We start from the raw sequence: 27,457 nt of genomic DNA, 5'->3' as shown, positions 1-27,457 counted from the left end.
AATAGGATTTATTGTGTGTTAAGCGCACTTAAAAAGAGAAAGCACTGTTGCTTTTCTTGACCAAAGCAAAAGTCCTTTAGTTAGAAATATGTCATATGCTTGTGTGCTTATGCATATAAATCTGGAAATATGCATCGGTGTACTTCTGTGTATCTTTACCAGGACTTTCTTCTCTAGAGCTTCAAGAAAACAGAATTTAATTTTTTGCTACTTCATATGTTTTGGTTTAGGAAAGGCAAGGATAAGTTGAAGAAATTAGCTTATCAAACCTTAGTGATGCTGCTGAGTAAATATGTAACCCGAAGTCGTTTTTGTCAAATGTGTCTTGAAGAGATGCCCTGGAAGTCTCAGATGAATATCTATCTAGCAGTTGCACACTACCACTTATTTAAAAAGAACCTGGAGGAGCAATATAATATTGGAATTAGTGGTTCACAGCATCTGGACAGGTACATCTTACAGCACTATCAGTGATTGCTGTTAATGTAGATTATTGTGTTATTGCTGTTAATGCAGACGGATCTGAATTACAATACATTCATATGAATAGTTCGGCTTTCAAATAGAAATTACTTCTTACTATGTAAAAAGTTTTGCTTTCTATCCTGTGGACATCAGGCACAATTTTGATAGCTAACTTCATCAATTGGATGAAAGCTTTGAAATATACTATACTATTTTTTGGTTCCTTATAACATTTGGCTATCATTCATTATTTCTTATTCCTAAAGCTGCTGGAAAATAATCACTTCTGAGAAACTGAATTTTGTGTATGTATATCAAAATTATTTTTGATATTGTGTGTGAGGGTTTTTTTGTGTTTCCTTCTCTTTCTCCCATTCTGCAGTTACAGTATTTTGGATCCTGAGATATTCTCATTAAACAATTCTGGCACTGTACTGATGAGAGAAGCTGTGGAGGATAAGATAGAAAAACCAACTCCTCCTCTCCTCGAAAAGTCAGAAATGACTGAAACCCAAACCTGTAAGAATTTTTACTGGTGCACAACTGAAAATCAGTTTCAGCTTAACATTTTGTTTCTCCTGATTTCTGTCTGTCTTGACCCCATCAGTAGTTGTCCACATCACCTTTGGAAAAATAGTCAGTCATGCCAAGTTAATAGAAGTATAACAGAAGTCGTACTAAGTGATGTGGCATATCTAATAATTCTGAGCATTGCTTAATCTATTAATAAATATGTTATGTTTTATCAATTAGTTATTCTTTATCCTGTATTTTATTAACAAGTTTGTAACTTTAAAAGAAATTAATGATACTAGCTTTAGGTTTGCACATACCACACTACCTACACATATTAAATTGATAATATGCTGAATTATTCTGAATGCATTGATAATTTCTTTTAGTTTCTGAAGTTTGTAATTGGTTGGTAGTTCCTTTACACTTCCTAGCAGGTCAAAATTTACCCGGGTCATTCTGTAAGTAGTTTTTAAAGTTATACACTGAAGTTTATTACTCTGTTTCAAATTTTAAGTAGAATTTAATTTTCCTTAAAATTAAAGGAAATTAATTTCTTTAATTAACTTAATTATCTTTAATTAAGTTAATTTAAGTTAATTAACTTTCTTCCCAGTGTTTCCCTGTGTCAGAAGCTACCTCGGGACCAATTTATTTTCTACCACTTTTATTTAATTTCTCTGTCTTTCATATCTGACATTATTATTCTAGCTATTTTTAGTCCTATGACGTTTCAACAGGAATCAAAAGGCTCCTGTTTGTGTATAATTGTGAAATGCAGGACTTTGATTTTCTCAGATATTAGTGGTAGTGTACAAGTAAACACAAAGTCTGCATAGGCACCAAAAGTTCAACAAGTAATCACAGGGCTGGTCTTTTCAGTAGCTCTTCAGGGACACATTCTTGCCACAGCAGTAAAGATCAAAATCCTTCTCTTTCCATGTAGGACTTCCTTGGTAAAATCAACTGTCCTCTTTGCCTTCTCCAAGGAGGTGTGACAAAAACTAGCGTTTGAATTCACTGGTTCTCTTTGCAGCAGCCTACTTTTACATAAGCACTTTTGCCTTGATGCTTACCAGTCACTGAGAACCACTGAAATTGGCTGAAACCTAATAAAAGTCCTGCTTACTATCTCTTAGCCTTTGCAACAGTTCTGATTAAAAGAATTGCACAAAATGTGTAATTTGCCATAGAGTTCAAATACTACATAGCTTGGAATTAGCTTCTGCCTGAAACCTGTTGTTCAGAAATTTCCATATCCCACTACCATGAACCTTTGCCTTTCTCCTTGGGGGATATCTGATAGTGAATAAAATAATGAAGGAATTGTACACATACTGCAGAATTGGTAAGAAATCCTCCTTTCTTCCTAACATCTCCTTTAAGAGTTTTCTGCTTAAGAAAGATTCTTGCAAGCTTGCAAAGAGATTTCTTGCTGTAGTGATTTCTTTCTAGAACTTAACTTAGGATTGTGTTTTATCTTTGAGGCTGGAAACTATTTGGTACCCATTATTATTTTGCTCAAACTTGTTTTCATTCCTGCTTCTCCCAATTCCTAAGTAAAAGCATGTCATAACCTTATAATCATGATAAACTTAACATTGGCCGTAACCTTAACATTTCCTAACATTTAAGTATTTAGTGCCACAGGAAAATCCTAGCTGACATTTTTTTTCTTTTTTTTTGGAAATTCAATTCAGTTTTAATGAGTGAACATTTGGTTTTCAGTTACAAATAAAACTCCTAAGAACAGAAATAAACAGAGTCGAACATCTCAAAGTCGAATAACAAAGACCCATGAAGAACAGGACCAGTTGCCATCAAATACCCTTTTACTGAAGCATTTTACAAGCATCTTCTTGCATTTGAAAAGAGCAGTGGTAAGATATGTGGTTGTTGTCTTACTAAACTACGTATTACTAAGCATTGTGTTATGGTACTTACTACTTTTTATGTGAAAAGACCTCACACTTCAGAAAACTCAAAAAAATGTCACTGGTTTACAGTAATATTTTCTCATCTTCTGAAAAATATCCAAGTACAAGGTACAAAATGTCAGACATATGACCTATCATAATATATATTTCTATCAAAAATACAATAATTTATGTTACTGTTCTATTTTTCATTCTGCCTTCTTTTGTTTGTTAAATTTTTCTGAAAATACTTGCAGACTCACCTTTCTCTTTATAGGTGTTAGTGAATGTCACACTAGAAACAGGAGAACTGGTGATTGAAGGGATATGCAGACTAACTTCTCTTCCCATAAAACTTAATAAACCCAAGTGAAAACACACATATAGTGGTGTGAATTAATTTTTTTTTCTTATTCTCACACCAAAACCTACAATTGAATTCAGTTATAAATTAGCACTTCTGTGAAATGTAAAAAATTAAGGTTCTATAATGCTTAGACAGTAATTCTGAAAGATTGCTTATGCCCAAGTTTTACAATAAAAAAATGAAGCTTTTAATTTCTGCATTTCCAAGGTAGAATTATATTTTGAATGGTATACACAGGTTCTTGCTCACCGTGGTGGCTACTGGACTTTGCTTCAAAATGCTTGTCGAGAACTTTGGAACTACACTCAAGAATTCCAGTTGATTGCTAACCAGTCACATTCACATATGGATGCATTTCCCATCACCTGGGATTTTCTTTGGAACACCATCTGGTTGCCACATTATTTTGCATCAGACATGATCATTGATATGATAATTGACCTACAAGCAAGCAGTTCTCTTAAGGTAAAAATTATTTTAATTAAGACAAGTCTATATTAGCACATTTTCACTAGAGAGAGAGTTTTCTCTTTCTTGCATTATATTTTGGTATCTCCAAGTTATTCTCTGTAATAATATTCTCTGGTTTTTAGGTGATTACAGTACTTTCTAATCTCTGTTGTTGATTTGTCCTAAAACACATTTGAAAACAATAGGTATAATAATGTTTCTTCTCTGTAGATTGTGGATCCTGAAGGAGACTTTTGCATTCCCAGTTGTTTAGGAGGTATTGTGGATGAGAATGGTGGTTCTAATCTTCATCCCCAGCCTCCCCTGGATGATGTGAATGTGGTTGACCTGAGATGGATATGTAAGCTGATTCTTAAAACAATAGAATTGTTATATCAAATGAAGAAGTGGGAAGCACTGGTACACATAGCTGTACAATTTAACATACTTACACAGTAAGTTATACCAACTCTAATAAAAACTAAAAAGTTAACATTATATAGTTTAATATACCATTATATTCCTTAATTACTACACTTTGGGTTTTTTTGCAGTGAGAGGTTCACAGAACAAGTGAGTCCACTGCTGGTGTATGCTCAGAGGCAGCTGCTGGAAAGGATACAGCAGTTCAGTGGGCCAGACAGCCATGAATCTCGTTTCACAAAATACCTGTCTGATGATGCACAGAAGGTGAAACACAGACTTCTTTTTGGGGCACTGACTCTTAATGTGAACTAAATGTGGAAAAGCACTTTCACTGATTAGATGAATATGCTTTCTTATAGTGTTCCCAAATAGTAAATTATAACAAATTAATGAACATAATTGATTGAAGTGCATGAAAACACTTGTATGGCATGATTCCAAGAGCAGCAATTAGAATTTTCCTTTTTTTTTTTTTTTTTTTTAACATAAGATTTATTTCTAAGAAGTTTTGAAGTCAGTCTCACTGTGGATTTTTTAGGATGTTTCTATTACTAACGTAAAAAGAGGACTTGAAGGGGAGGAGGGGGAAGTGGGATTTGGAGTACCAAACAGGTTTGTTGTGAACATGAACATAAACACGAACATGGACATGAATATGAACACGGGATTCAGGAGCCACTGCCTTGGCTAGAGACAGCACACCAGTGACCAGGGCTGGCAGGACTCTGAGGGCACTCGTGGCTCTCCAGGGCAGCTGAGGTGCTCTGTATTCTCTGTTTGCTGCTGACTCTCTCTGGCCCAGCCATTCAGAGCATGGTCCTTTGTCTATAAAAGGGCACCATAGCAAACCACTTCATAATGGTGATAACTGAGCTGTGGAAAAGTAATAACAATTTTGAAAGACAGCTTACAGATTAAAGACTACTTAGGTAATAACAATAAGGATTTCAGGTAAGAAATTTAGAGTTTATGGCTGCATTTTATAAATCAATGCCATTCAGAGAGTCTAGAACTAGTTCTGTTGGTCCTTCTGCTTCTGAAGTGGTGTAACTACTTTAGCAAAATAAAAAATTTGTTGTGGATTAGTGCCTTATAGAAGTCTGGATGTTTGCTTCTCTGCCAGAATTAGGCTGCTGTTGTTACTTCCTTAGAGCTATTTTGTATCTCTCTATGTAGCATTTCAGGCAACGTCCTTTAGGCATGCTTACCATAAGTGCAAGCATGCCCTCCTCTGGAGGAAAAAAGGTGCAATATTTGCAGAACATCAAGGAGTTGTTAATGATTATGGCAAATACCAAATAAGAGACAAGTTTAGTGCAGTAACTTCGAAACACTTATATTCAATATTTAGGCTTGAATGTTTCACCTCTTACTGACAAGAGTACTAGTTATGGGCCATTGGTGTCATTCTTAATTTGTCCTCTTTTTATTTTGTCATATAACTGAGTATATAGATATTTAGCTGGAAGAATGAAACATTGATTTTTCTTAATATTAATCAGTTATCATGAAACAAATCCTGCTTTTTTAGATGAGTTGCAGAAACTACATAGGGTGCAAGTTACAGCTGCCCATTGCTCGTTCTGCCAGTGAAGGGGCTTTTCCTGGATGCTTTTTCAATCCTGAGATGAGTAATGATTCTACAGGTCAGAGCACAATTCAGTATTGTGTGTTCTCTTTTCTCCCAAAGTCTTTTTTTTGTTTCATACTGAATTCTTTTTAAAATTCTGTTTCCTGTGCTTATCATAGTCCTTCCACTTCTCCTACAATGTGTCTTTTATTCTAAACTGAGCTTTGTCTTCAAATTATTGTTCATGATATTTTGGATGGATTGTAATGTTGTCAATGTCTTTCAGAATATATTCAGACTATGTCTGAAAGCAGAGAAAAGCAGTGCCAGATGACCTACAGCCTGTGAGGCAGGGTGGTGATCTTGGTCCAGTTTTCTGCTGTTATTTTTGGATATCCAGCAATATACCCAGAAGTTAGTGTAAATCAGCACTGTTAATGACAGAATTGATATTCTTGGTGGTTAAAAATTCACATTAATTTGTAAAGCAACAGGAAAAAAAGGGGAAAGTTTTAATATGCTTTAGTTTTGAAGTTGTGAAAATGTTCAAATATGTTTTACAGGATGATTTACTAAAAATATTTATTTATGTATTACCAATTTTTTCTCCATAATTATTAATTCCTTTTAGATCACAATCAAGCAAAAGCCCTAGTTTGTGTGCCTCTTGATGTGAATGACACACTGAAATGTTTTAGAGAAACTCTAGAAAAATCTAAATATCAAAGCAGAGCACTGAGACACAGCAGAAAACTACTTTCATTATTTCTTGCACACACACAAGGTGAGTGATTCATTGAAATGTTTCTCCCTTAATAAAGTGTATATGCAGTTAAAATAGCAAAAAGAGTGAAACGAACAGATTTTTCTAAATTCAAGTTTTAGTTACTGACACCTAGAAAAAATATAGAATATGAAGTTAAATTTGAAGTTCTGTTAGCACAAGCTCTAAGCCTTATTTCCTATGGTTTGTCTGATAGTTGGATGATAAATTTTTTTCATGCAGGTGTGTCACCTGTCTGTCTGCAGCCATACCTCTGTCAGAGGATTGATTGGCAGATCTTCCCAAGTTTATTTTCACTAACAGAACTCATATCCGTTGGTTACACTGACCAATGAATTATGTCCCATGAGTTTAATTAGGAGACACACAGAATTATAGCACAGGAAACCAGATGGATATAGGGTACACAGGAATTGTTTATTTGTTTGACTAATGTGGCATGGAAATATTTGGGGTACTAGAAATAGTATAATACTTTTCCAAACTGATCATATAAATCACTTTTCTAATCTAGAAAAGGCTGGAAGAGCAATCAGCAGTCGTATCTCTTCAAGCAGAAAGCTGAAATTTAATGTGGCAGATGAAGTGATATTTCTACCAGCACCATGTGACCTTTCTCAAGAAAAATATAATTTCTCCAGTATGGTTGAGAGTAGACCAATCCCAAAGTCACAGCTTTCAGTAATTATCTCTTCCTATGAGCAAACAATAGGTATTTTTTTCATAAATTTCTGTTTGAAGCTCAGAAGTAACAACATTCTGCCTATCTGTGTTTATATATGTTTATTCCAATGTTATTTTCTGCTGTCAGACAGCTGTAACTGTCTGAAGGCTGGTTTCCAGGAATATACAACCTTCTTCCTCTTGATTAAGGAAACCTGCATTAGATCCTAAACAAGCCACTAGCTGGTTCATAATTTCTACAGTTATCTCATTTTATGAAAAAGCATTACTTCAGTGGTGTTGTTCTGATTATTCCCCAATTCAGAATTTGATGTAATGTTCAACAGTTTTATTTTAATTCCATGACAATTTTTTTTCCTAGCAAACAGACTTTTCAGATTCTGTGCATTTGAACATGTGACCTAGTTACTTGGATTCCATCTTACATTCTGGTATTGCTTTACTCATGCAGTCACAGCTCCTCACTACTACCTGTTTTTGCTGTATGGCTTAACAATTCAAGTGTAGTAGGTCAACAGTTGCTCTAAGTGGTTTTATTTGCAGCATAGGTTCCAAAAATGAGTCTGTGAGAATGCTACTGTGTTGTATGCAGGCAGAGTTGTTTAGCAGGGCCAATGACTTGTTTTCCAGTTTTTCTTGTGAACAGGAAGAAATTTGAGAGGTCTGAAAAAACAAAAATACAGAGGATTAGGGAGACAGGTCCATATATCTTACATTTGCTTTCAAAGTTAGTTGAAATAAATGGTACATTTGAAGGTAAAATATACAAGACCAATAAATGTAAAAAAATATGCATGCATTGAATTGCATGTGAATTCATGTCTACTCATGGCAAATTTGTTCAAGGTTCAGTAACCAGTTAATTGATATGATTTTTTTTAAATTGAATAAAAATAAATTGCAGGAATCCTTGAAATGACTAACCAGAGAGACCTCAAGGTACAGGCTCTACATGAACTTGGAAATCTTCACTTTTACACTGGAAATAAAAGGTACACAATTACTGAATTAAAACAGAGCAGTTTGATTTTTTTAATTGTCAGTCCTATACCCCTCAACTGTCTTGTAAGCTCTTGTGCTGTCCACTAGTCCATATAACTTCTTTCATCTAACGTACTATTAGCTATATTTTGAAAGGGCTTTTTCCTAGACATTGTTTATTTTTCTTAGCTACCTAATTGCCATTAAGCAAATTAGAGATGCAATTTTGTGTTTTTAAGAAATAATGTTTATGGCTTGATGATTTAATTTGAGTCCCAATAAGTCTCTTGACCAGGAATGATATCTTTTTTTGTGTGTGTGTGTTGTAAAAACTGTATTTCAGTTTTTGACCCAATTAGAATTAGTTAAATCTCAGGTGATAAAGCAAAAATGAAGCAGGTTTTATCTTCCACTTTGAAAAATGTCAGCAATATGATGGTATTTTTTTATGTTACAGAGCTGCTTTTAAATATTGGTGTCAAGCCCTTGATGAAACACTCAACATTGCTGATGCTCTTAACACCTGGCAAGAGTTAAGTTTTCCAAAAGATGCTACAGACTGCTTTGCAGTTGGAAGATCAACTGATATGAGTCAGAAATTTCTTTCTCAGGCTGGAGCTTGGGGATGTTTACATGCAGCAGTCCTAGTGGCTAAGATAGCTCAGTACGTATCTTACCCATATAGCTATTTCTCTGCTCATCCAAGATATGAGGCAACTCCAAATTAACTAAAAACCAATAATGAGTTGTTATGAAAAGGACTCATCAAAAGCAGAGGAATTTGTTTCTTTGAGGGAGAAATTTGTTTCTTTGGAGAATATTGGGTTTTTTCCCTTTTCTTGAGTGCTCATCTTTGATCATAAATGCAGCTTTATGTCATATGGAGAGATCATTAAAAGAAAACAAAATGATAAAAAGTCATAAGTGCAAGGATTTTACAATTATATTGATTTTCAATCCAAATATCACATTTCCCAAGTTATTGCATGTATTAAATATTAATGTATCTTGAGGTCAGATTTACTACCTAAAGTACTATTTTTCTATTTTTTGAGGTGAATTAGAACTAAATGAAATTTGAATTACTGTATAAAAATCTACCATCAATTAATATTTCCATCCAGTACTCTTTGACTGCTGGATGGAAACACTGTGAATGTTATTCTGAGCTGTTCCTTAATGTATTGTACAAAATATAAGTCTAGAAGTACCCAAGGCAGCACACTAACCATGTGCTAATCATGAAGGGGCAGAGCTTCATCCAAGTAAATTGCTTTACCTGTGAAGCAGGTCATATTTAAATAGCACTGTAAAATATCTGTAAACCAAGGTAGCTTTGAGGTGCTAGCATGGGTATTTCAGGATGAAGGGGCATTGCCACACTTAGAATTAGCACCCAAAAAGAAAAGGAGTGAGTTTAACTTGACTATAAATGACAGCTCTTCTAATTCTGAGCTGTGGTTCAGTCTCAGGTCCAGTTAGGTGAGACTAAACCCCTAGCTGCTTTTACAGGTATCTGTGATACCTTTTGCTGCACTGGATACTGTCGGGGTCCAGGACATCCCTCTGGCCGCCCTGGAAGGTTTGGAGGCCGGACAGGGGGGTCTGGGATCTGTACAAGGGGGTCAGCCAGCTTCACACAGAGCCCAGGAGGACACTGCTTCTGATTCCTGGCCATAGGAGTGAATGCCCACATTATACAAAAAATCACAAGCCAAGAGAGTTTGGAATAAGTAGTAGTTAGTTTATCACAGAGTGTGAATGTATAATCTAGGATTTTTGGTATATGGGCTTGAAGAGGCAAGATGGAGGAATTGGGGAGTGGTCCTGTCCTACTTGTTCTTGTTCTTGTCCACCATTTTCTGCTGAGTTGTATCACCAGGATTGGTTTAGAGTAGAAATAACATGTTAACATAGGTAGTAAGTACTGGTAAGATTTTGTAAATAAAAAGTGGACGGTGGTTGGACCAGGGAGACCGTACATAAAGTCTGGGACCCTCTGATCTGCCCAGTCTGCCGCGTGTCCTGCTCTGCTGGGGACGCCTTGCACAGCTGAGAAAGAACTAAGAGATAATGAAAGAATAAACAACCTTGGAAACACGGACTGGCAGGCTCTGTTTGTCTTCTCTGCCTCTGGACTTTTCGGGCAAGAAAAGCTCAAAAACCCTACATACCTCAGGGTGCAGCAACCCCGAGGTGAGTCTCAGGGAACAGCACCCTGAGAGATATTATCCCTTTGCTGCTAATACATCCATTCCAAATCCTGGCAGGATTTGGAGGGAACTGTCCTCCTGGCTTCTCCCTCAGGTGGTTCTTTTGTGTTTAGACCTGACTTGGACTTTTAAACATCTTTCTCTTGAGTTGCTCTTTCTACAGCAACTTAGTCACAGGCTGTAAAATGCAGATTAAAGGCTTCTAATCTGAAGTAAAGATTTCTAGGATTGTTGATCATAGAACTGCCCTGCTGCCAGGATGGTTTAAGGCTTGGATGAGGTACTCTGTGGGAATCATTAAATTTAGCTAGACACGTGCCATGGTAAAGTCCATGTGCTAGTTATCTTAGGCTTCCTTTTTGGAAAGAAATACGTTTAAAGTGTGAGTTGCTTAATCTGCTTTATCTGTTTTAGTTTTGTATGAGATGCACTTAGATGGCTTATGTCTCTCCTTTGAATTTGAAGATAATCTAGACAACTCCCTTTGTTTAGGTATGTCTTTGGACGGTCAAATGCTTCTTTGCATGGTGTGGCTGAGCACCTATTTAAAAACAGGCAGTTGTTTTCTAGTAGGAAAAACATCTAGATTGTGTTAGTATTATTATCACATTAGACTAAAAAACCAAGGATTTCAGAAGATTATATTGATGGCTTCATTTGTATTTCTTATTATTTGTTGTGCTTTAGGTATGTAACAACATCACAGATCAAATTAAGAACAAAATACTGCTATTTTTCTGCGATACTTTTTAAGGTAAGAATGCAATTTCAGTTCAAATTCATGAAGTTAACGAATTGCTTATAGAATGACCCTCTGTTAAAATAATTCTCTTTTTATTTTGGTGGTAAAGGAAAAATGGAGATCAGAGATAGCTGACAATTTATGCATATTAGATACTATGTTTTTATTCTTTGTTTTTTAACATTATTTTTGTATTATGGCCTAAAAATTACCACTTCAGTAGGACGCTAGAGTGTCTCAGAGAAAAAATACTGAAAAGGGAAGATGACTAAAACATTTGATAGTCAAATATATTTTTCTTCTCTTGAAGTATTCTGCTCAGGAAGAGTTGTATGGCATCTACAACAGCAGAGTGCTCTCTTTTAGATCTGTAGAGTTTCACAGTTTGTCTTAAATTTTCAACCAAGAGCAAAGACTCTTTAGGAAAAAAGGAAATTTTTGAATCTTTTTTAGAACTGAAAAATGTTAGTTTGTGATACTAAAATCTCAGCTCTATAATAAGTTTGCTCTAAAACCAGTGGATATTAAAAATGATCCAGTTTCACTCACAAAGAAATTAAGATCACTAAGTTTGCAGAATTTCAGAAAAAAGACCTATAGAGGAAAAAAAAATCAGTTTACTTTTAAATGCAAGTTAAGATGCCAGTAGCAAAAGCAGTGCAGGAAAAAGAAATGCAAATATTCTGCCAGTAATATTCTACTGGGATCAATGATTAATCATCCCAGTGCAGCTTCGGGAAGTTATGTGACTTCTTCCAAAACCAAGCAATGACACTGATATCTTGTGTCATGGCTGTGGCTGTGAGACATTCCTAGGCCACATTGGAAAACTTGTTGAGTTCACCAAAGGGAGAACAAGTTGAAGAAACAAAGGTAAAGGAGAATTTTGACTTGCTTCTAGCACTGTAATTGCTGACCAATTACAAAGCTGAACAACGGCAATTCCTCCTTTTGACACAAATGGTAGCAAGCATTTGTTCCAGTTGTGTAACAGTAGGAATAATTGTGACTTGACTGAAGTGGATCTGATATTAATTGGGATAGGAGCAGCTTGCAGGGTGATTGTCTTGAAAAATATAATCAATTACTGTCACTGTACTGCAAGAAGTTCAAGCTATAATATGTTCCTTGAATTGTAAAGCTTTTATAACCTTGTTTAAATTCCACCTCTGGTGTAGGCTTTAGGCTTGTTAATATCTCAGATCTGAGTGTAAATGCAAATTTCTCTAGCATATCATTGCTAATTACACCAAGATAAATACAATTGGGAAGAAATATCCAACAATATCAGATACAATGTTAGCATTCTTCCCTTTTTAAGAGAGAACATTTAAATTATTTCCTTGAATTTCATATTAGTGTTTAGTTAAATGACTTAAGGTGTGCTAGCTGACCTTAGTTAAAGGTGGAACTAGAGTGAAACAAGATTTTTACTGGCCTTAAAGTCAGCAACTCTCCCAGAAACAAGGGAGACATACTGTCCTTAGACTATTTACAAAGCTGCTTATTTCTCCATCAACTTCACACATAAAACATTTTCTCTAAAAATGTTTTTCAATATTGTGTCTGGATACAGCTGAATAATTAAGGCATTGATGGAGTTGTGTTTATGAAGTAATTTATTAGTTGGAGTTTATAGTGTCTTACTAATACCTGTACACCTTCTCACAAATAATTCATTGTTATTACTTTCAGACCCTGTTTAGGGCTTCTCTTCCACATCCAACATCTGACTATGACTTTGCACAATATGAAACCAATATTCTTATTCCTGGTATTGACCTGTTCTCTGATCGCTACAGAGCTGATGTCTCTACTGTAGTTGCAAGTCTGAATTTCATTATGTTTGAACTACATTGTGCAAAAATAAATTTAATGGTAAGTATTATTTTTATGCTCTGGAAATGATTTGTAAGACACCAAGTCTTACTTTTTTGTGTGAGTGTACCTTCAAGGTACCTCAGAACCTCTAGCAAAATACCCCTATGGCTATGTTCTGTGGCACTTAAAACAAGGGATCAATTGCTGCATACAAGTTTGAGAAAACACAGGAAAATCTTTTATTCTGGAAGATGACAACACTTCGGTCATTTAGCTTAGGCATTTTAGAGGAACTTTTCTATTATATACTACTTAAAATACACTGTACAAAAAATACTTTAAATGCAGTATGTCCAGAATACTTTCAATACTTTGACTTCCAGTGGATAAAAGTCCCTTCTGCCTTTCTCCTTTTCATCTTCTCTTATTCTTCTATGTGAAGAGTTTTCATAACTTCCCTCCTTGATGGTCATATTTCTATTTCTTCTATTTAATGTCTGACCATTTCCACTTTAATCCAGCTTCCTTCAAAGGTGCAGTGCTGTGCATTAGAATAAATATATTGAATTGATTACTAACACTGAAAAAGGTGCAATACTCTCTCTTTTCTAGTTTGGTCCTGTATACACTAACAGAATTTCCTATCAGGTGATTATCTTATACCTCTGTAAATCAAGCATGACAGAAAAGATGACTGTCCATCTGAAAAAGTAGATCAATTTTTCCTGCATTGATGAGTTGAATCCACTTATGGCAGGGTCCTGCAAGTGGCAGAGCCAGTGCCAGGGAGGGCAAAAGCTTGCAGGGCTGGCAGCAGGGAGTAACAAAAGTTAGGAGGTGGAGATGGAAGAGGAGTTAGACAGGAGGAGGCAGAATGATGTTACATTTTTTTTGTCAGCAAGCCATTTGTTAGATTGATTTCTTTTGGAACTTCATGCTAACTTCCACTGTTGCTTCTTCCAATCCTGCATTACTGGAGTTCACTGTGTTATTTAGCTTTGTGTAACTGTCCTTGCTGTAGGGGATCCAGCAAAATCAAGGGGCAGGCAATTACCTAGAGGCAGAGGCACTTGACTGCTTGCTTCACAAGGCCATGCACATATTTGATTCTTTCTGCACTTTCACCAGTGGAATATAGATCCAGGTCATGGATCATGGTCAAAGCAATTGCAGTTTTAGCTGAAAGAGAGCTTCATTTCCCCTGAATACTTATTGTGTGGGAACGTTTTGGATGGTGGGTGCTAAGTTGATTTGATGCTTGAATCAAAATACATCTAGATTCAAGTTTTATTAAAAATAAAACTTCAAAGACTAATTTTGTTGAACAACTTCAAATATCAGTAGGAAACTGTATGGGTACAATTAAAACACTTGCCTCAAGCATTTGTAATCCAAATTCAGAAGTATTATGCTATATTAGGAAAACTTAAAGTGAATTTGACAAAAATCTGACAATGCTGTTAGCATTTTCTAAGCTTGGGGACATTTTAAAGTGAAGAAAAATGTAAAAGCTGAACAGTAATTAAATTTTGGAAGTTCTTTCATTTTCAATAAATGCATAAATCTGTTAGGAAAGAATCTGCTTTTTCTGAAATGTTGTGTAATGACAGATCATAGAATCATAGAATCTTTAGTGTTGGAAGGGACATTCAAAGATGATGTAGTCCCACCCTCCCATGCCAAAGGCAAGGGTGTCTCCCACTAGACCAGGTTGCTCAACACCCCGTCCAACCTGGCCTTGAACACTTACATGGTTAGGGCATCCAGAAGTTCACTGGATAACCTGCTCCAGTGTCTTGCCACCCCAACAGTAAAGAACTTCCTCCTAATATCTAACTGAAATTTTCCCTCTTTCACTTTGTAGCCATTACTCTTTGTCCTGTCACTAAAGTTCCTGATGAAGAGTCTCTCTCAGGCTTCCTTGTAGGCCTCCTTCAGATACTGGAAGGATATACAGTGTCTCTGTACTTTAATAGAGCTCAGTTTTAATTTTTTTTGATAGTTGTCCCTACAAAAAAATTGAATTTAAAATTAGTGTAAATAAATTTGTCAATAAGACTCATCACCATCCACATTATTTTACAACTGGTATAATTTCACTTAGACCATTGCAGGACTTCATTGTATTTACTTTAAAAAGCGTGCATAATTCTATCCTTCTGTTAGTTATATTGAAAAAAATGGCATCAAAACGCAGACAATTTTAGAAATCCCTTGTGTCAACCTATTTCTGGTAGGTTTACTCAGTAATGATGTAGTAAAAGAGAATAATTTGGACAAACTTCGCTTTCTACGCTGTGAATCATATGTAAGATAGTATCAGTGGTTAGCTTTAGTGAGCTGAAGAACTTTTTAACATATTAGTCTTTCAGAAAGTGTAAAAGAAGTAGTGATGGTGTGTGATGGTCAAAGCAGTAATCTCATCTATATACTATTGAATGTAATTGCAATGCATATTTCCATAATTGTATGATGTTTATACCTGCATGACCTACTGTTTTGCTACAGATTTTACCTCTGTTCACACTGTACCAATATATTGTATCTGAGATTTGTAAGGACCCAGTTAAATGTATTGAAGGAAGAATCCTCAAGGTAATCAAATAAACTTTTTCAAAACCCATTGTATTTCAAGTAAGCTTTTCAATTATTTGTTAAATGTAGTCAATTTAATATTCATATATTTCTGCTATGAAAAGCAATGCTTTAAGGCAATTTTAGTAGCAGAGTTATTTACACAGTTTTACTATTAGTTTTCTACATAGGCTGTTAAGTGCTTCCATGAATTTTTTCTACTCTCTATTTAATGAAGAGGAGGTTTTCCTTCTTTGGTCCAGACTTCTTACTTGGTATTTTTTATATTGTTCCACTTTTCTTTTAAATGTTTTCTGAAGTACAAAACATGAATGACTATTTTTTCCCCAAATGTCCACTTCTGGATTTGTTCTCACTATTATGGTAGAACAAGGTTCCGTGAAATCTAGGAACAGATTTTTGTTTTTTTACTAATGTTCACCTTTTGTTTTTGTTGTTGTTGTTTAAATAATTTGTGAGCTTTGTTATTTTTTAAGGCTTTTTAACTATCAAGAGTTATTAAGAGTATTAAGAGTCAAAGTGATATTGGCTTTAGATATTTTCAGGAAATGCTGATATGGGTTAGGTGGAGTAGCTGAGTACTATGAGACTAAGATGAGTAAAATCTATGAAACCGATTTTGATAAGGGTCTGGTCTTGGACAGGCAGTCAAAACTCTCAGCAGATGTAGCAAATTCTTCCCCTTTGTCAGGAGCAAGTTTTTAAAGGATTTGTTTACAAAAGAGAAAACTTATCTTTGAAATTATTCACTGTAATATGTAAAAGATTTCTTTCCATTGAAGATCATTCTCCATCAATGTACTATTCTGGTAGCCAAATCTATTTGAAAATTACCTTTAAATACATTTAATTTTGAGCAAAGAGAATAATGAATAATATTCAAATCAAAGGCTTTGTTATTTTTTCATAGATTAAAGTACTTACAGATATAGGATTTTTTACGGAGGCCTTTCATGAGCTATCTTTGCTTATTTCGGGAGAGAGAATTCCATGGAAAATACCAGCAGGATACAGATATACTGAACAAATGCAGGTAAACATCAGAAAAGTATGACATCAAACTGCAACAATCCATTTTCTTCATGAAACTGCACATACTCCATATCTGCAAGTTGTTACACATTCCTAAGAAATTCCGAGATTTCTTTCAATAGATCAATCAAATGGTAGGCTTTGAATGACATTAAAGTCTCTCACTAAACAGCAGGAAGAAAAATCAATTTTGAAATGTGTTTTGTACACTGAGTACTGCAGATAGTACTGTAGAAAAAACAATGTGGGATTTCAAATGCAGGCATGAAAAGTATGGATAAAGCTGACATGGGGTCTTGGACCCTGGGGAGGGCGGGGGCAGCCTCAGAAGGTGCTGGGCTGTAAGAGCTACTGCTGCCCACAGAGCCTGGACACTCACATCACCCCAGGTCCCTTTAATTTTCCCTCTATCTGGTCATTAATGTGCTGCAAGGGTTGGAAGCTGTTAACCATTGACCTGGATTTTTGTCTTACCTGTGAGCACACCTGTGCAGGCAGATCTGGTTATCGGGTAAGCCTCCTCCATATCCACCCTTTCCTTGTTTCCCAAGCACGTACCAAAATAACCTAATGATTTAATCCTAGATGAATGTAATCAAGGTCTCCCTTATCTGAGTGGTGCTTTTGGGCAGGTGACATGACAAAACATTTCTGGACAGAGCACCAGCTGAAATTCAGCATGAACAGTAGGAAAAATTTTATCACCAAAAGCGTTGTCAAGCATTGGACAAACTTCACGCTTGCTTCCTTTACCCTGTGTTGCAGACAGTGAAGCAGTGCAAAAGAATTTAATGAGCTGATTTGAAGAGAAATTTCCCACCTCCCACCTCTGTTAACTCATTGCTTTTATACTCCTATTGTAACACATTACTTTCTTTGGTTTTGTGCATTTTACAGGCCTTACAGAAATTTGATTCCTCAAAATCTCTCATGACTGCTACAAATTTGCAGGTAAAAAGAATCAGAAAGAGGTAAATGTTTTGTGCTATACATAAATATATGTATAGATGGGAGAAATAATATGTACAAATCTGTGGCTTTTCTGCGCAAAACACACTAATGGAATTATTCAGGCTTTGTTGTGATATGGAAGGTCAGGTGTCTATCCTGCTAAAATATTGAGAGTGTTGGGCTTTTAATGTTATAATTTCTATCAATCAGAGTTGTCTTCATAGATTTGTCCTAATTCAGATCAGGACCGAAGTCCATTTCTAGGGGAAAAAATTATAATGGTAAATCTATAAACCAGTGTCTATACAGTATTTTCTAATTTTATTTAAAATCACCTATTAATCAATAATTTCTTTTGTGTTCTTTCAGTTTTAGTAATTTCCTTTTATTAACCTTCTCACAGATCCATTGAGCTGGTAGGGGTAAATGTTAGCAGAATGTGAAAAAGTTGTACCATTAAAACAAATTGGTAAATTAAAACCCCTACCTTTTTCCTCCACTTTTCTCTCTTGTTTACAAGAGAGCAAACTTTCTTCTGCAACAGTTGGTATTACAGGATGGAAATGAGGAGTGTATTTTGACAACTTTTGATCTCACTAGTTTCCGATTTATTTTGGAGTTGTGCGTTATCTTGAGCTTTTGATTTTAGCACTTCACAGTGTATTTAGTGCTGTTACTGGTCTCATGATCTTGCAAATCTATGTGGGCTTTCAGCTTCTAAATCTGCTAATCTAAAGTGATACTATTAAACTAATGATGAAACGAGGATGCTATAATGAATAACAAAAAGAGTCTATGAAATAGACTAGAGTGATGTGATATATAAGAATTTTTTTCCTTTCTTAACAACAGACTTTTCTCTGAGTTGAGATTTTTGAACTACAGATTCACCTACAATGCAGAAAACTAGAACCTGCAGTGATAATAGCTATAACTTCTTAGGTGCACCTTCTGCTGTAAAACCAATCTGTTGAGGCTGTAGCAAGTGCTACTAAGGGGTGAAGTATGGAAAAACAAAAATAATAACTCGTTCATAATAAATGAGAATATTACTAATATTGTTCGTGTTATTGTTGAATTGTATCATTATGAATAGAAGCAGAATATGTCTAGAACAAGAAAAATGTAAAATGTGTCATTTCAAATAATTCCAATTGTTAAACTTCTTGTAGGTACTGGAAGATACTTTTAATTGTAGTCTGTCTTTAACAGTGGTGCCACTGTGCAGCCAACAAATCAAGAATAAATTAACCTTAGCCAAAATGCATCTCATCATTTGTCTTACTGCCACAATAAATAATATACCTGAAAAAGTTGAAAAAAATGTATATTCTGTTGACAACAACAACTTGCCAGAGCCAAACAAAACTAAAGTATCAAATGTAAAAGGTAATTATAAGAATGGTGGAAAATTTCATTTATATTGTTTCAAGCATTTTTTTTTTCACTTTTAACTGCATATAAATTAATATGTCATGTTATGAACAATACTCATTTTAAATGTTGGTGAAAAAAATTAGTCATTATTGAAATAAGCATTAAGACTTGTTAAGGTTCTTTTATTATTCTTCTATTATTCTTCTACTATTCTTCTATTATTATTAATTATTATTATTATTATTACTATTATTACTATTACTATTATTATTATGTTCCATTATTATTTTGATGTCGAAAGTCCCCGTTGTAACTAGAGAGAAAAGGGCCGTGTTATTCCAGCTACTGAGAATGCTTTGGTTCTGCACCTGTTATCTGAAACTTTATCCGCAATGTATTTGACAGTTGATGCTGATCAGAATTCAAGACAGCAGGAACAGAGGGACAGAATGGTGCATCTTGTTGACTGTAAAGACAAATTAAATATGGCCATGTTGAAGGTAATTTTGATTTTTAAGATAAAAGGATTAAAAAATGCGGATTGATCCAAAAACATTTCTAATGCCTTCAATGTAACAGAAATTATGATGAGAGGATGGTATGAAAAGGGAGACTCAAAATTTCTTAGTAGTCTTACTAACTGTGCATGAAGTGTTGACTATTTGGTGCAATCATTTTTGATTTTTGGTGCATCATTTTTCAAATGATGGGAAGTATCTCCACAATCAGATGTCGATGTGGCTATTTCAGCATAACGGGTAAAGACTGAATATGATTTCAAGATAAAATCATCTCCTTTCAGAGGGTGCCCTCTGTAGAACATATGAGGGACTCTTTGATGGGGCAATATTCTATTCAAATAAAAAAACCATTCTCTACCGTTCTCATATTGTTCAAATTCAATATTTCAAATTGTTCATGTTGCTCTGTCTAGTACTTTATTTTGAAGAAAAAATACCACAGCTTATTAGCTTCTTTTTGTGAAGGGGGTTTATTTTGTTGGATTTTGTTTTATTTAATTGTAAATTTTATGCTTGGCAGTTTCACATCACAAAAAGACCAAAACTAAGGGCTGACATATTCTTCATTCAGAGGGGTCTTTCACTTTGGAAGTATCTACTTTTTGGCCATTGTTACAAGCAAAGTAATGCAAAAAGTACATCTGGAGAAGGGAGTATGATTTTGTATAGCAATTGGTATAGGTCATACACTAGAAACGTGAAAGTTTTAGTATAACTTGAAAATAGCAACTTATAAATAACTAAAATAGAAGTGTTCATTTGAATTGAATAGGGCTCATTTAAGCAGCATAATATATTTCTGCCTCTTGATTTTTCTTTAACTATTCTATTCTGTTGGAGAGGTTTTTATGTTTTGGATTTTTTGGTGGTTTTTTTTTAAATAGAGCTCTTAATTTTGCTCAAAGTAATGTATTGGAAGATACAAACCTTTAAATTAATTTTTAATTCTGCTGAAATCTCCACAAGTGAGATTTAATTTAAAGTTAAATTATAGTTGAACTTTCAGGATACATGCTGCACACAAGGATGTCAAAATATAGCTGATAAAGAACGTAATACTTCTTTTGACATCTTTAATGTTGTTTTTATCATTATATTTATTATTTTAAATTACTAAGTATAGTGAGAAGTATAGTATGAAATTATCAGGTATAGCTATTAGCTAAAGAATGGGAAATTAGTGAGTAACATTGCTAAGCCTTAAAATATGTAGTTAAGCATGCATGGCAATAGTACAGGCACAGTTAAGATGTTGCTGATTTGAACACAATGATTCTAAAAACCTGAGAAAAGCAGAATTACCCACCTCCCCACCACCTCACCCCCATTTATAGAAAAGGCATGTTGCACCTAAGTTTATATTAAGATGCAGTGATAGCAAGCTATACAGAAAAATATATTTCTAAAGAAAATGTTCATTCCTTTACTTTTTGAAATCATACAACTCTGTGTTCTTTCTAGGGGATTTTATTGACAGAAGCTGAAGAAAGTCTTAGCTATCTTGTACAGGACATACAGGAGAAATATGATGGGGACAGATCTTGTTATTCTGTGGAAGACTTAGAGGCTCTTATTCAGGCCAAACTTGAACTTGCTTCTATTTCTCAGCAAAGGCATCAAGGACCTCTCAGGTAAGTAACACTATGAACAACCTTATCTTGCACAGCCTGGACCACCTTATTATCACCACCAGTGATTAAAAAAATAATTGCTTTATTGCTGCATCAGTATTGTAAATCTTAATAGTTATCTGTAACAACTCCATTAGTATATTTACAAATGTATGATAAACAGGCATTTGATTTTTTTATTATTGCTTAATTTTTGCTTTTTAAAAGATGATCAGTTATAGGGCCAGAGATTCAGTTGGCCCAGAGAATCAGTTACAATTTCTCTGTGAGATGTTTTGTGATAAACTGTTGTATAAAAACAAAAAGTTGCAATCTTCATGGTTTTGGTTAAAGTCTGGATATTTTAGATCATGTGTGTTCTTATAATTTTTAAGTGTACAACAGAGCACTTATGTTATCTCTGAACTACTAAATTCTACTTTGTTCTAGAATGCCCCATGTTTCTGTCCTAAAGGAACTTTTCTTCTTGCTACTTATTGTTTTCAAATCAAAATGTCAAAATTTTATTTTTTAAATTACAGTGATTAAAAAGCATGAAGTAAACATTAACATATTATGATAGATTTTAGCAGCATTAATGATATTGTTAGTGATAGTGTCTAAAATACTTCTGTATTAGCTCTATGTATCTGTCTGCCTGATATTTTCTTCAAATTAACATTCCCAAATTCTGTGATATTTTTTTTGGGATTCTGATTTCTTTTGGAGAATTTAATGAAGTTACAATTTTAATATTCTTGGAATATAATGGACATACAGAAATTTGAAGCATTATTTTGATCTTGTACATAGGAAGATTCATCTGTTTAGCATACCTGTAATTTTACATTAATTTGTGTAAGAAGGATGTTTAACAATAAATCATTTTATCAGTCTGAAGCTCTTTTTTATCTAATATTTTATTAGAGGGAAAAACCTTTGAGTGTAGAGATTGCCAAATGCAGATGGAGCATACTCAGGTGTAGCACCATCACCTGCCAGACTAGATTGAGATTTCGTACAATGTAATCAGTATTTGTAATGTTTGTTAGGTCTAGTCTAACTAAACACAGTGGAATGACTACAATAAATCTTATATCACAGTAAGCATAAAAAAAGGAAAAAATTGACCCTTTATTGTTGAAATAGTGATGAAGATTGCTGATGCAGTGGTAGGTGGCTCATCAGGCCAATAAATAAATCAGTCTTGGTGGGACTTTTTACCCAATTAAAAAAAAAAAAGTTTATTCTATGACAAAACAAGCCACCTTCCTTCTCTCAGCTCTCTTAGCTGAATAAAAACTCTCCAAATCAATAACTCTTAAATAGCACAATTGCTTTTGCATTGTTATGATACAGCAATAAAAATAATTAACAAGGGCAGGAATTTCACAGTGTTGTATAGACTACTGAACTGAAAACAGTAACAGTCTGCACTGTGGTCTTTCCCCCAGGTTTTGTGTATGTTATTTTAAAAGAAAGCAGTTTCCCAAAAATTTAGATATTAGGACTGTAATAATTTAGCAATAATGTCATTAGTGAAGAAGCAAAGTAAGAACTTGCAGGTTATTTGTAGACATTTCTAATCATGAAGTATAAATCCATTTCGGTGCTTTTTGAATTAGATTCATTTACTATAAATTGGCAAGGAGAAATCCATCTGTCACTGACAGTCACCTCATAACACTTTTGAGCATTCTGAGTTTTATAAAGGCACTATACTAGTAACCAAGGAGCAGTATGCACGCTCATGAAATATTGTGTGTGTGATCTTAGTTTGATACTAGACTTGGTAAAACCTGCATTAGTAGAGTCCTGTCTCAGACATTCTCACCCTGCTGAGCTGGTTCCAGTATATGCAAGGCAGTTCAATGCAGCACTCTTCATTATGCCATGCAGTTTATATCCTAGAGACTAGTTTCTGTGTTGGTTTATAACTTGTCTCAGATTGAGGAAACTTTTTTAGAATATTGAGGATTTCAATGGATATTAAGCATTTTATATATCACTTTTTCTGACTCTCAAATTTTTGATGGGTGTTTGTTTAGTGGGTCTTATATATTGATAGTGGTCAGTAGCAGGGAAAAAAAAAAAACGAAGTAAAAGTTTGGGGGTTTTTAACCTATTTTGCAGTTTTATTGCACTGCCACGGAAACTGCTGATATGTCTGCCTCAGATACAAATGAAACATTTCTTCAGGCAGCTGAATGTTTCCTGCCTGCCACCCTAGAAATCAAACTTTGCATGATATTACAGAAATTCATCTTTTTTTTTTTTCCTTTGGCAAAATGACCTAGTGGTGAAATTGTTACAGTCAGCTGTACTTTCCTATTTTGATCATCTTGTCACTTTCTGATTCAGCTGATAAAAGGATGTGTATTTTATCATGGGAAATATATAGACACATCACTCTTGTTGACAGCAGAACAGGGTTCACAAAAATTTCATCAAGGGAAGCTTCTGCATTACAAGCTGCTGTCTTGCAAAAAAATGTATGCTTCAGACTAAGTTTATATATAGGACTAATCCCATTAATCTCAAGGAGGGTACTTACATGGTGTCTATCCTATGAATGTGAGCTTTTTAATTACCCAAATGTGTGCTTGTCTGCTTATGTGAATAAATTGTTACTTAAAACAAGGCATATATGAATCTTTGGGCTTGTGGTCATATTTTACTTAAGAAATCTATGTGTAGCCATGTAGGTAAAAATAGCCTCATTTTCAGTATTGCTAAATGTTGACAAGAGCAGTTAACTTGAGGCAGTGATGCTGAGGAATTTAGGTTAATATTTGTTCATAACCTGTATATTCTCTCAGGTGCTGTACCTTCTCAAGGTATTTGAGATGTGAACCATAGCATCTCCATAAATGTTTTAAGAAAAGTCAGATTTTGCTGTAATTTTAACTTTGATACCTGGTTTCAGGGAAGAACTCTTAAAAAAGAAAATCAGTTGGGGTACATCATTGCATTATCCTTATTTTCTGTTTGCATTTATAAGGAAATTCTGTTTCACCTTCTCTGTTGTTAGAGAGAAACTTATTATCAAACTCAACATTGATTTATTCTGTTTTCATTTTGTTGACTAAAACTGAGGTAAAAGGGATGATGAAGGAGATTCATGAGATTGAATTCTGAAAGGTAAAAGCCGAGATATTAACGGCTCCGGTTCTCATTGTTACTTTGGGGTCTATTTGTGCTGAATTGGTGTAATCCATCCAGGTCTGCGTCACAAAAACAGCAAGGAGGATAGAATCAGAAATGACAGGAAGACTTTAACTAGTCTCTTATCTAAACAGGAGGTTATCCATTCTGTGGTTATACACATGTTGACAGAATAATGTGTGTAATTTAGAAGTAGTTCAGCTCTTCAGAATTCTTTGTGCAAGATCTTTGCCTGTGTAACCATTAGTCTGGAACATCTCAAAAGCAGTAAATTCACACAGACCCTGAATCTCTCTTGCATTAAAATCTCTTTGAATAGTTCTGGCAGTGTAAAAAGGATTTTCAGTTGTTAGTAATTATTTTCTTTTTTTTTTTTTAATATGCGTCATAACAGCCAGTCTCTATGTAAAGAGAGTCTATGTAAAAAACCAGCATAGATAAGAACTTTGGTTATACATTTTTAACAATTAACCTGCTGAAAAAGATCTTCTAAGTGGTGAGCTAGGCATACTCTCTGGTGGATAAGAATTATTAGAAAAAATGTTTCTGTGGGCAGAGTACATGTAGAATTGTAAAAAAAATTCCCAAAAAAACAACCCCCAAAATCAAACTCAAAAATGTTTTAGAGAAGATATAGGAAAGTAAAGATTTACAGACATAGAGGAAAATGTGCAGTTGAGAAAAACTAACACAAAGAGGCATTGATTTTGGCAATTCTCAGAATATTTTGAGTAGTGTGTTCTCTGGACAGCAATTCCTGTTATGAAAAAGGTCTTCTGTCTATGATAGTTTTGCACGATGTCTTCAAATCGTGAAATCATTGTATTCACAGTTTGCTGCTGCAGATACACATTTTTGTACATGTAATGAAAATGGAACATTATTTGACTGTATCTGAGTGCTTATGAAGACATAAAAAAAAAGAAAAATCCAGTAGTTCTTACCTTAAGAAACCTGACAATATTTTGAGATCTAGGCCCACCATTTTTTGACACAGAGGATTGAATGTTGCATCAGTCCTAATGGTGTCTGTATCTTTCAAAGGTGCTGTTCAGAGAGAACTCCAGACAAGAATTTAGGATATGGGATGGGGAGTACGGTAGATGCAATATTATGTGCTTTCCTACTGGTGAGGTTTTGCCTCATCATCTTTATGGTGTTTACTTAGATCCTGTGAGCATTTGACCATGTGTATTTAACCGAAGGATTAATGCATAGCCCAGAAAAGTTTTAAGGAGAAAGGTATTAACCTTAGTTGTGGATGATATAGAACTTTCTCAATATATCTTGTAATTTTCAGTATTTTTACATCTTCTAATTTCTAAGAACTTATCCCTGAAGACAGAAATGCCATGGTTGGTCTTGATCTAGTGATTTGACTAGATCTAAATGTTGGACTTCACAATCTTACAGGTCTTTGCCAGTCAAAGTGATTCTATGATTCTGTGTGTAACTGGAAATTATAATGGAGTTCTGCTTTGATTGCTCCAATAGAATATGATATATTTTAGTTTATATGCTATTGATAGAATAATAGAACATCAGGGTTGGAAGAGACCCTGAGCTCATGAAGTCCCTCCATCAACCCAGCATCACCACTGTGACCACTAAACGACTAAATTGTATCACCCAGTTCCAGATACCTCTTAAACCCCTCCAGCCAAGGTGACCTCCCTGGGCAACCTATTCCAATGCCTGACCACCCTAACAATGAAATGTTATCAGATTATGTCTGTTATTGGCAAAGCTTTTTCTCTTACTGCTGTTTTGTCACTTTCATAATGCAGTACCTACAAATTCAGAAAACAGTCTGAGTGCAACCTTCAGTAAAACTGAAGCAAAAATTGGTAATTGGTGATTTACATCTCTGACATAGTAAAAAATGAAGTATCTATTTTAATATAATCATAAAGTAGCAAATATAATTAGTATTTTTAAATAATATTGCTCTATACCACAGTGTTGCTTTGGCTTTCTCTGCAATTCGACTGCTCCAAGATGCAAAAGTTTTTAGAATGGACGTGGCTCATTTTCAGGAAGAAAAGGATGAAAGGGAGTATTTGGTATGTGAGGATATTTGTTTTAACCTTACCTCTCTTTGGATATGAATCTTTCTTGTATTAAGTGTTGAGGGATTTTCATAATATTAGAACATAGCAGTCATTTGTATTATGTGGTTAACATTAACCTGGAGAAAAAATTATCTTTGACATGCTTCGGGTACCTGTGTGCTCAAGGTGTGCTCAGTGTGTCTGTAATCTTCATTATAATTTGTATGAGATTAGGAATTACTGTTTTTATTTCTATTGCTCTCAAATGGCTGCACTGAAAATCTTCTGTTGTTTAAAAGCCCCCAAACAAAAAGGAAGTGAAAAAAGTCAGTTGCAAATCTTTTACCATTCAGTTAAGGTCCTTTAGATTTTCTGATTGAAAACTGAAGTCTCTTTCAAAGAGGCAGATGGAGCATTTCACATCATTGCTGTGTGCCGTAAGGAGCAAGATTTCAGCTGATTTGTGTTGTCCAACACGTAGAGATTCTGACCTGTGCTTTGGAAAGCCTGTTGGTCACACACTACACAATCACTCTTTAATGCACAGTGAGTCAAATTGACTCATATGGACAGAGCAATTGAGCAGTGATATTTTGAACATCTGTGGAGACTGGACTTTCTTGAATGCAATGTAATTTTTTTCTGTCTGTGTTGTATATCAGGGGCTTCTGTCTCTCTGCACTTGCTCCTCTCTTTTCTTAGGATGGTCCTGTAGCCAGTAACTGAGCTATAGATATTTTTTTTCTTCATTTGCATCAATGCAAGTCAGTCATGGTGCTTTTTTGTGCAAGTAAAATGCAGGTGGTGCATTGTCCAGTGACTGCTTGCTGAAACAAATAAAAGAACATGGACTGTAGAATTTTTGTAATAGAAAGACTTTTTAGAATGTATGAAGATAGCACAGGGAGTTGAACTGAGCATTGTCACAAACACTTGTAATACATTACACTAAAATTTGTTTCTAAACACCAGAAACACAAAAAACTAGAAATCAAAAACTATTTGTTTTCTAGTCATTATTGAGGTACTAGAAACTGATACTGATCCTGCTCTACAATTGGGCTTTTATGTGCCTTAGAATTTTGTGTAATGTTCCTATCTGAGTGGAATAAAATCCAAACTGTTTGAATTATTCTTCATAAAAAACTGTTTGAATTATTCTTCATAACAAATATAGTATATAGATATATTTACGGAGTCTCACATAAAAAGTGGTTTAATAT

General features: G+C 34.7%; 1 protein-coding gene across 8 annotated transcripts in view; it reads left to right on the top strand.

Annotated features, from left to right (window-relative positions):
• Nucleotides 1-27,457, top strand: part of CFAP54 (cilia and flagella associated protein 54) — a 108,252-nt gene that overhangs the window by 52,683 nt on the left and 28,112 nt on the right. For all 8 annotated transcript variants that reach the window (XR_010080238.1, XM_063396275.1, XM_063396270.1 and 5 more), the window contains 20 exons: nucleotides 231-449; nucleotides 848-984; nucleotides 2,707-2,858; nucleotides 3,499-3,726; nucleotides 3,943-4,166; nucleotides 4,266-4,401; nucleotides 5,669-5,783; nucleotides 6,339-6,491; nucleotides 7,006-7,203; nucleotides 8,080-8,167; nucleotides 8,614-8,820; nucleotides 11,057-11,123; nucleotides 12,807-12,989; nucleotides 15,441-15,527; nucleotides 16,438-16,560; nucleotides 17,457-17,510; nucleotides 18,683-18,899; nucleotides 19,293-19,387; nucleotides 20,870-21,039; nucleotides 26,144-26,246. Coding sequence is in view for 7 of the 8 variants with exons in the window: in XM_063396275.1 (XP_063252345.1) it covers nucleotides 231-449; nucleotides 848-984; nucleotides 2,707-2,858; nucleotides 3,499-3,726; nucleotides 3,943-4,166; nucleotides 4,266-4,401; nucleotides 5,669-5,783; nucleotides 6,339-6,491; nucleotides 7,006-7,203; nucleotides 8,080-8,167; nucleotides 8,614-8,820; nucleotides 11,057-11,123; nucleotides 12,807-12,989; nucleotides 15,441-15,527; nucleotides 16,438-16,560; nucleotides 17,457-17,510; nucleotides 18,683-18,899; nucleotides 19,293-19,387; nucleotides 20,870-21,039; nucleotides 26,144-26,246 (2,956 nt within the window). In the remaining variant the exon portion in view is untranslated. The remainder of the gene's footprint in view (nucleotides 1-230; nucleotides 450-847; nucleotides 985-2,706; nucleotides 2,859-3,498; nucleotides 3,727-3,942; nucleotides 4,167-4,265; nucleotides 4,402-5,668; nucleotides 5,784-6,338; nucleotides 6,492-7,005; nucleotides 7,204-8,079; nucleotides 8,168-8,613; nucleotides 8,821-11,056; nucleotides 11,124-12,806; nucleotides 12,990-15,440; nucleotides 15,528-16,437; nucleotides 16,561-17,456; nucleotides 17,511-18,682; nucleotides 18,900-19,292; nucleotides 19,388-20,869; nucleotides 21,040-26,143; nucleotides 26,247-27,457) is intronic.

Source organism: Prinia subflava, chromosome 4, assembly GCF_021018805.1.
Source record: "Prinia subflava isolate CZ2003 ecotype Zambia chromosome 4, Cam_Psub_1.2, whole genome shotgun sequence".
NCBI classification, from domain to species: Eukaryota; Metazoa; Chordata; class Aves; order Passeriformes; family Cisticolidae; genus Prinia; species Prinia subflava.
The sequence above is the reverse complement of the archived record's forward strand: the minus strand, read 5'-3'. Positions and strand labels throughout refer to the sequence as shown.